The 10,156-nt window shown below is 39.0% G+C and overlaps 1 protein-coding gene across 1 annotated transcript; it reads left to right on the forward strand.

Annotated features, from left to right (window-relative positions):
* Positions 1-7,798: 7,798 nt before the first annotated feature.
* On the forward strand, positions 7,799-9,529 carry Smim30 (small integral membrane protein 30). The gene is made up of 3 exons (XM_050145876.1): positions 7,799-7,863; positions 8,191-8,283; positions 8,690-9,529. The coding sequence occupies exon 3, from the start codon at positions 8,719-8,721 to the stop codon at positions 8,896-8,898; it is 180 nt and encodes a 59-aa protein (XP_050001833.1). The 5' UTR covers positions 7,799-7,863; positions 8,191-8,283; positions 8,690-8,718; the 3' UTR covers positions 8,899-9,529.
* Positions 9,530-10,156: the final 627 nt, after the last annotated feature.

Here is a 10,156-nt window from a genome sequence, read left to right on the forward strand (position 1 = left end):
TGCTTAGCACTCTCACAAGAAAGGTGTCTATTTGGACTCTGCATGACACCTCTCCATCACCTCTACTGAATTGCAGTTAGCAACCCCTATGTATGTCTGAAAAGAGATTATCATAATAAATAACCATGCAAAATATTAAGCAGTATTGCTACTTTGTTTTTATCTTTTGTTTCTGTGAGGCAAGTATGTTACCCAAATTGATCTCAGTCTCCTAAGAGCTAGTGTTATAGGCATGAACTGCCACACCCAGGCAATCACTGTTATTTCTAATGGATGTAGATGTTGCCCATTTGTTTGGAGCCCATTTCAGTGCTAAACTCTTGAAGGTTTTCCTGAAGAATTGGCTCTAATGATGGAAAGCATCAGGCTGGCTTCAGACTTATAAAACTCAATCATTATAGAGAAAAGTGTAAGAATGAAAACAGGAAAATGCCATTTGATACCTGTACAAATCAGAATGAAGCACTTGTGTTTGCTACTTCCTCAACTAAAAACGTGGTGCTCAGAGTAAGATGCTTAACAACTACTAGGGCCTTATAAAAAAAAAAAATTGTAGTTAAGCTAATCAGCATTATTCAGTTGTTTCTAGATATCTACTCCCTAATCTCCCTGGGTAAACTGGTTTTCCTCAATGACAAAATTTCAAATACCACATGGATGTAAAAACCCCTTGGAGAATTTGTTATAAATGAGCTTCCCTTATAACTATGATGCAAATGATCTCGGAATACACTGATTGTGGATACCTTGAATAGACTCGTTCATTCTTCCCTGTGGCCTATGCTGTTGGCTATAAATTTAGTTACTGCCTGATGAATAAAGGCAGACAGACTATCCTACCAAGGGTCTTAGCGAGCAGATGAAAGAATCTCATCCCTATTCTTACCGTGTACACCACCTTCTCTTTACACTCCCTAGAGTTCACAGGTAGGATCTCAAAGGCACAGCCTTATGCAGACTGTCAAATGGAAGGCAGCTACTCATTTTGACTCTCCTGAGAAGTGAGAGTTTAAAATGCTTTAAAATGAGTACGAATGAAACTGAACAGTAAAGATAAAGGAAGTCCCATGAAGCACTGTTCTACCTCTGAAACACAGAAATTTACTAACAGAAAATACGACAACTTCCTTGAGTAAAACTGTTTTTCAAGGAAGCAAGCCTTTTAGCATAACTGATACGACTCCAAAACATCTTAAATTAACATAATATGACCTCAGCTCATTTGGTCACGATTCACTCTCCTATACTATTTGCATTTTCTCTTTTTTTTTGTTTTTAATTTTATAAACTTCATGCTGTCTGTCGCCATAGTTACCAGCTCTTAATCATAATGAGCACCTGGTCTATACTGAGGAATTAATATTTCTTTATGAGCTGCACACATTAAATTGTTCACAGCCTCCTATTCTTGCAGGTACTAGCCATAGATTCAGTGCTCCAGCAAAGGCTTCCAAAGTGTTTTTACATCTTTATGAATTCTGTATACTACAGAAACATGGCAATTTTTATAATAGTTAGGAGTTGGAAACACATCACAATCCATGTTTTATTGTATTTATTTATGTCAAAACATCACAATCCATGTTTTATTGTATTTATTTATGTCAAAATTAAACATACTTAATTTTTAAAACAATTTATATGTGTTTATTAAATTCTATTCAAAATAAATTAGGTGAATGCTAACATTGAATCACACACATATCTATATCTATCTATACACACATATCTATATCTATCTATATACTTATAGATAGATAGACATAGGTATATAGATAGATATAGATATGTAAAAGAAATCTAAATTTGTCATCAAATAACAGGGGAGACAAAGCCTCAGCTAGATTTTCTTGCCACCAATTGAAACCTCCAGTGCTACGATGGGTGACATCTGATTGAGTTCTTGGCCAAAGAGGCCCCTCAGTAACCCCTAAACAATACAGGCGATTGCTAAGGTTAGTGGTGCTTTTCTACAAACTGATGGTTAAATTCTGTTGCTGAAGAAAATCTACGTAACTCATTGGAAACAGGGAAGTTGAACTGTTATCTACCTAGAGACTTCCCCACTACTGACTAGTGTTCACGGTACTGGGTGGTGATCAGCATATTACTACAGGAGAAAAGTACACACCATCCCAGCTACAAACTCTTCAGTCTACAATGATGACTGCTTGTATAACAAACTGGTATAATAGTGGCACATTGTAAAAGTAAACAGTTACTCTCTGATACCGGATTTATAGCCCAGTTCATGAGATGGAACCCATTCCTGCCACTGCTTGGGTGACCAAGAACATGAGAATACATCGGGCAGCAACCTAGTAGAAAACCAAACACTACTGCCATTCTAAGGGAGGAGAGCACTGAAATGATCCTACTGACATTCTGCTAGGATACTCATAGATCAGCGTCTGGCTCAGTTATCTTCACAGAAGTTTCTTCCTGGAGTAGATGAAACAAAGAGACCCATAACTGAACAAGGTGCAAAGAGCAACAAACCTTGGACACTCAATCCTAAATGTTATGTTTCCATAAAATCACTCTCCTCAGAGCACAGGAAGCATTGCAAAGGAAGAGGTGGAAATATTGTAAACCCAGTGGGAACGGAGGACACAAAGGATATAAGAATTTCTGAACACAGGGCTGGCACAAGTGAACTCACAGAGACTGAGGCAGCATGCACAAGGCCTACAAAAGACTAAGTCAGATGAGGTCCCATCGCTTAGGGGATAAGTGGAGACATGTCCTTATCCTTAACCCAAAAGCTATCTCCAATTGACAACTGCTCACCAAGGAGAAATTAGTTCTCACTGGATATAGAAAACACTCTTAAGGACAGGCCCCATGCCTAGCAGTATATGGCCAACACAAAATGAACTCAATAGTATTTTTAGAGGGCTTTTTGGGCTCATGATGCTTTAGCTAGGCATTTTTCTACCTTATGGGTCTTTTGCTTATATATTATGGTGGTGAATTTTGTTTTGCATGGGATATCTGTATGTGTGAATGTGTCTCTGAATCTGTCTGGTTTTTAGAGCGTTTTCTTTGGTTCTTTCTTTTCTGATAAGTTTTTGTTTATTTTGTCCTATTCTGGTTTGTTTCTTTCTCTTCTATTTTGCATTTTTGTTGTTTGTTCCTGATTGTTTTTTAATGAGAGAGAGAGAAGCTATGTGGACTTGTGTAACTAGGGGGGTAGACAGGATGTAGGGAGAATTGGAGAGGGGAAATCATGATCATGGTATGTTATATGAAAAAATAAAACCCATTTCCTTTTTGGGCAGTAGTGGTGCATGCCTTTAATCCCAGCACACAGGAGGCAGAAGAAGGTGAATCTCTATGAGTCTTGAGGCCAGCTTGGTCTACAAAATGAGTTCTAGGATTAGCTAAAACCCCGATAAAAATACCTATTTCCAATTTTTTTGAGACAAGGTTTCTCTGTATCTTTGGTGCCTGTCTGTCCCAGAACTAGCTCTTAGCTCTTGTAGACCAGGCTGGCCTTGAGCGNCAGGGGGGGATACGGACACAGGGCGGGAAGAGTGGTGGGAGGGAGAATTGTGGTTAGAATGTAGAATGAAAATTTAAAAAAAATATATAAAAGAACTTGTTAAGGAGAAATGTCAATCTTCCCGCATGCTGCATTTTAAATATAGCTTATGCCTGTGGAGGAACCATTGTAAACAAAGAGTTTGGAGGATGCTGGAACATTTGGGCCTTTTGCGGGGGCAGCGGGGCTATCTCCTCGGGGGAAAAAAAAAGTCTTAGTAAGGGTTATTATTGCTGTGGTGAAATATCATAGCCATGAAATGTGGGGAAGAAAGGGTTTATTTCACTAACAGTTCTATATAACAGTTCATCATCAAAAGCAGTGAGGACAGAAACTCACACAGGGCAGGAACCTGGAAGCAGGAACTGATAAAGAGGCCATAGGAGAGCTGCTTACTGGCTTCCTCTCCATAGTTTGCTCAGTCTGCTTTCTCATAAAACCTAGGACCATCAGCCCAAGGATGGTACCACCCACGATGGGCTCCACCATCAGTTACTAATTAATAAAATGTCCTCTCGGCTTGCCTACAGTCAGGTCTCATGGAGGCATTTCTTTCTATTGAGGCTATCTCCTCCCTGTTCACTTGACTGTGTGCCATGCTGATATAAAACCATCCAGCAAATGAAGGGAATGTGGGACTCCAGTCTCTTTCTCTGCCTTCCCATTTAGGAGCACAAGCTCATCCACAGTTTTTCCCCCTCTGCTTTCATATGATACAGTCAAGAGGGAGGGTCCTCATCAGAACTGAGATTCCAGTTCTACGTTCTTAAACCTACAAATCTGTGATACAATTGGATATGTTCTCTTTATAAAGTTAGCTGCTCTAAGTACTTCATTATAGCAACTAAAAGCTGACTGACATATTCCAAATAGTACAAAACCATTATATCAAACAAACCTCTAATAGTTCTGTTCTGTTGTTAAGAATAATACATAGGCAGTGACTATATAAAAGCATTTCATATTCCACTTCCTTAAATCTGCATTGCTGTTCCCATGAAGATTAGTTATAACCTCATCATTAATAAGATGAATATTCTCATCTCTTATCCCGTTAGGATGAGGCATGCCCACAGTCAACCTACTCTGTACAATTCCCAGGTGAATGTTGATTGCATCATGTTGACAACTTGATTCACATATCACCATATTTCATTGATAAGACAGGACCACACCCTCGATGGCGCTAGATGATACCTGAATCTACGTACTGAATGACTATTTAGCTTACATATGACTCTACAAACTACTACTACAAGAGAAACTGAGACTCAGCAAGTCCTGCCGTTGGTTCATTGCATTTTGTATTCTTTTGACCAACTGTATAGCTTTTAAAAATGTGACTTAATCCTCTCTGTTTACTCTAATGATTAATTATCCTCACACAATGGTCTCAGTGACAAATATCCATTATTAATGAAAATACTGACTAACTCTAGGTTAGTTTTTTTTTTTTTAATTATGAAATTTCACCGACATGTTTCTACTCACTTGGTTTGGCTCAACTGCTAATAAGGAAGTCTGGTTTTATGAATTCCCTGACACCCACGATTCACTGCAAAATCCTCACGTAGGCACATTCTGCCGCCTCTGATGGATCCCAGAGGCTCCTTCCCTTCAGGGTCTATCAGTGACTCATTTCTAATGGTTATAAAATAAGCAGAAACCACTTCTCCTTTCTTCTTTAATACTGTTTCTTAGTAACAGCTGATTGGGAAATTTGCTTTCCACAGCTAAGTGGCTTATGCAGAATTCTTTGTCCCTATCACTGGCTACCAGTGTTCTCTATTTAGTGGGAACAGTATTAGCTTAGATTTCTTGAGCTGAAATACTAAATTCTGGATTCTGTCACTCTAAATGTTTAATGGAGTGATCTAGGAGACCTCAATGAATATATTTTAAGAATCTGGGCAGAGAAAGTAAGTATAGAACATTACATTTAGGATCCTGTTTTAGATTCTATTGCATCTCATACCCATACAGAAGTGTTATTATTAATAAGGTTATATAGAAAAGATATAGGATAATCAACTTTGAATGAAAATTCCAAATTATAGCAGAGTAAGCACCTACATGGATTAGTACAAAAACAAAGTTCTTACTTGTAAGATACTATCTACAATAACCAAAAAAGGTGATTAGATAGTAATAGTATTCTGGTATTGTAATATCCTTATTTATTTGTTACCAAAATACCACAGAGGGTAAATTGCTGAAAACTTAGTCATGAGCATTATGAAAATGCTTCTACCTTTCATGGAATTTTTACTTGAGTGCATTTGTATACCTGCATAATAGATTGGGAGGTTCTGTTTAGTTTTGTGTTTTGTTTTCAGTGAGATAATTGGAGATGGAAGTGGAGCTTGAACAAAGCTCTGTGCCCTGAATGATGTAAAGACAACTATGACAAATCTGTCGGAAAGTATCACCGGCAGACAAAACAGAAAGGGCAAAATGTCAACTGGGGGAAACAATTTAGCTTCTGTCCAAACCAGCCAAACATTACACGTGAGCAGCATGGAAAGAGGACAGGCATGGTGGCACAGCACCAGAGACAAGTAGAGGGTTCTTTGTGTCTTGACAAGTAACTCGGGCCTTTGTCTAAGAGGAAGCAACTGGAGTTTATAAGTAAAAGGGCAAATTACCATGAAAAGAAAACAGACCAGTTAGAGTGGAAAAAGGCAAGGAGAACTAGAAGGGCATCTAATCTGAAAGTGGTGTACCAAAAATTTGCCTCAAGTTCCCTGCTAAAGTGGAAACTAATTAGAAAATTTTAAGCCACTTCCCTTTAAAACTGTAGTTGCACCTAAATACATCCCTACCCAAATTTGCACCACTCTTTCACAGACAGGCCAAGTCATTAGTTACTTTTTGACTATAATAACTTAATTCACAAACTCATCAAATTTAAAACTTAGTCAAGAAACATTAGCAAACTCAGAAACAATGTGCGTACAGCTCTAACTTTCGTCTGCAGACTTCCATTAGTTGAAAGAAATATGTAAGGAAAAATAAAATCTCCTAAATGAGCACAATGGAATATAGGAGAACATATATGGAAGCAAAAAAAAAAAAAAGAGTTCTATCCCAAAACTAAAAGATAATAAAGGTGTACACAGCCAAATGCAGCATAAGACAAATGCAATTAGAAAGAATTTGTTAATTAGCGTCAGGGAAACAGCACTATCAGCCTGTCAGACACCTTGCTTTAAGTGTGTTTGCCACCTCTGGGTCTCCTGCAAAAACTTGGCATATTTATTTAATCAAATGATTCTTATTAATTAATGTTCCTAAAGCACCTGCCAGGTGTGTAACGGGAACCAGAAGTATAAATCTTTGCTGCCTAAAGGAAGATACAACTGAGTTCGAAAGAGGGTCCCACAATGCAAGAATACATGCTTGGTTAGAACATTGACCTGAATGTATCCGCTCTATCTGCATGGTTTTTACCATGGGAGCTCAGTCACCTCTAACTCGGCATCGTTAATTAACAATCGGAAGGCGACAGTTTGTCACTAAGTATGAAAGTGTTCGGGCCAGAAGACTAGAAACATTTATAAGGACATCACAGATAACAGACTTCAAGAATCTTCCAAAGCTAATGCTTGCAGGTGCAAATTAGTAATGTTTAAAGTACGAATTTGACATCTTAAAATATTGGCGGGGGGGGGGCATTTGAGAGTGACTATTCTGAGAGACATGAACTCGACTTCAGAAAAGATCTGGTTTAGGGCTGAAATCATATTTACTAAACTTGTTTCAGACCAAAAATGATTCAATATTTTCCAAAGTTTCTGATTAAGCATATTCCCCTTTGGGGTCTCTCGGTCTCTCTCCCTCTCCCTCCCTTCCTCCCTCCCTCCCCCTCTCCTCCCCTCCTCTTATTAGCAAATGCCATTGAGGATAGGGATTTGTCTGCTGCAGATATGCTGGAAGGGCCCTGATTTGAAAGCATCCCAAACAGATGGCTCTACCCAGCTACCTCTCCCAGTTACCTCCTCCTTTCACAGTACCAAAAAGACATATTTACGCTTCTAGGAATCCTGTAAAGGGCAGAAAACGCATGCTGTTGTTTCATGAGTCTTACAAAGAACTCACTAAACCTTTTCTTGGACAAGCACTCAACCTCTCACTAACAGTAAAATAGAAGGACGCTGTGGGTTAAGCCACACAGCTCGCGGCTTTTCCTCCGGGGTGTCTTGTTCCCCAGCCAGCGATCAGAGCCTTGCATGACGGGAGTAGGCAGCGGGGATTGTGGGAAATGTAGTCTGGCGACGCTGCCTTGCCCGCCATTCCTGTAATGGCTGCTTTCCGGTCAGGTAGGGTACAAACTCCGCTGGCGGGGATTCCCTGTTTTATTACCTGAGTGTAGTTGTAAAACGCTGCAGATTTGAGCCCTCCCAGGGCAAACGAACAATTCCTTTCCAGATCTTCATATGAACTATGGGGAGAATTTGCTTCTCGGCTCGGTTTCGTGTAGAGTCCTCTGTGTGGGGAACTAACTTTAAATTTAGTAGTCTCTTTTCGAACGAACTGTTTGGAGTGTTTTCTGTTCTCATTACCCGTTTCTGCCCTTGCACCCGTTCCTCACTGACTGTGGCTTCCTCTCTAAAATAATGTTTAAATTCTGTCCCCCGCTCTAATAGGAGTGTCACTGGTAACCTCTTAGCCTCGGCAGCCGGAGCTCCAAGGAGGGACTGTTTCACTTCTGATAGAATTTTATATACACCCTTGTTTGGGTAAGTTTTATTAATTCACAGACTTATGTTTTGTGCTGTTTGACTTTTATCAGATTTGTCTAAATTTTCTACATAGGAGACATGCTAAAAAGTGATTTTTATTTGTTAGGGTATTTTCCATTTACAAGTGTCACGTGTCTTTCTTTCTCTTTTCCTAATAATGGGCAGCCATCCAGTTTCACTTTGGTTGATGCATTTCCTGTTGGAATTGCCAGAGCCAGGGGGTTGTCCTGAGATTGATCTAAAATGACTGTCTTTAAGGACACTTCTTTAGCGTTGTCATATGTAAAATGACAAACTCGGAAATGATTCGCAAACTCCAGTTTAAAAAAAATCGCTGTGTATAGCGTCATTCCAAACATTGTGGCTTTTTAACACTTCTTTTGTTTCCATGTTTGATTTCTAGGAAAGTTCAGCCCTCAAGAGCCCCACATCATGAATTCAGTTTCAACACAATTGATCTTAGTGTTTACTTCACTGCTCTTGCTTCTGCCTGTTGTTGAGGCAGTAGAAGCTGGGGATGCAATTGCACTCTTATTAGGCGTGGTTCTCAGCGTTACAGGCATCTGTGCTTGCTTGGGGATATACGCAAGAAAGCGAAACGGACAGATGTGACTTTGAAGGACTCTTCTGAATTAGACTTCACCCTGACCACACTGCAAACCATTGTGCTATGGAGGCCAAACCTGTGGTTTGATCTCTCCTGTTCCCAGCAAGAGGCTGCAGTTAAGAGGATGGTTTCACAGTCTTGCTTCTCATAAGATGGGAGGAGATGGGGTGGGGTGGGAGTGGGGGCTTTTACAATGAAGAGTGCGGGCGCTAATAACATGGCCTATACTTTGTATTTGCTGCTTAGGAAGGCGGCCAAAGAGGGCTTCAATTTGCAGAAGTATTATTTCATACTTTCTAAATTGTTAAAGCACATGAAATTGGAAGAAGGAAGTATTTGCTCAGAATCTAGTAAATCAACATTGTTGCTGTATTAATCACTGCCTCTTGAATTCTGCGGGAAACTTTTTCTCCATATTTTTGTTGTTGTTCTGTCTTATCTTTCTATTTGATATTCAACTTAGATATTAAATAGCCAGAAATTGAAACTTTTATGTCTGAAAAAAAATTAACTAAAATGTACGCAAGATATCTAATACTAAAATGGAGAAAAGATTTGTTTAAAAAATAACTTTACATTGAGTGGCATCTTCTTTGTGAGAAGAACTGTATTGAATACATATTCATCGTGCCATAAGTTAATCTGTCTATTTCGATGTCCTTGTATCTGTGTTTGGATGAGTTATGTATAAGATACATAGATCACAGTGGGTGAGAAATGAGCATCCTTGAGGTAGGAGAGGCCTCTGCTAGAAAAATCTACATATACAAAAGGAAGTATATTGGCCTGTATTGGTTTGTATACCAGCTAAATAAAATGGAAACGTCTTCTTTGCCATAGTAATTTAAAAAGTCCCATAGCCAACAAATTACCAAGGTTTTAAATTAACATTGTTGAACCCTGAACAAATATTGGGGTTAAAATCTTTATTTTGCATGTTATTATAGGTTGAAGAGAAAAAACTATTCAAGCCTGTTAGAACTCAGGAATCACGTCAGGTCTTTCTATTCTAACAAAATTTCAATTCCTATGTCTGTTCGTATGGCATAGCAGTAGGGAGAATGGGGCCTTAAGTTCCCTGCTTGGCAAGAGTCTTCAGGCCTTTATTTGATTGAGAAGATTTGGCTGGAATGAAATAGTCTCAGTAAATCAAACCAATCTGTGTTTAAATGAAAGTAGATAATCAATTTATTCCCAAAAGTACATTGACCAATCTCTAGCTCTCCTGATAACCTTAAGAGCCTTGACAAATTCTGTCAGGAA

The sequence above is a fragment of the Alexandromys fortis genome, unplaced genomic scaffold (genome assembly GCF_014885135.2).
Source record: "Alexandromys fortis isolate MF-2015 unplaced genomic scaffold, M_Fortis_MF-2015_v1.1 scaffold_34, whole genome shotgun sequence".
Lineage (NCBI taxonomy): Eukaryota > Metazoa > Chordata > Mammalia > Rodentia > Cricetidae > Alexandromys > Alexandromys fortis.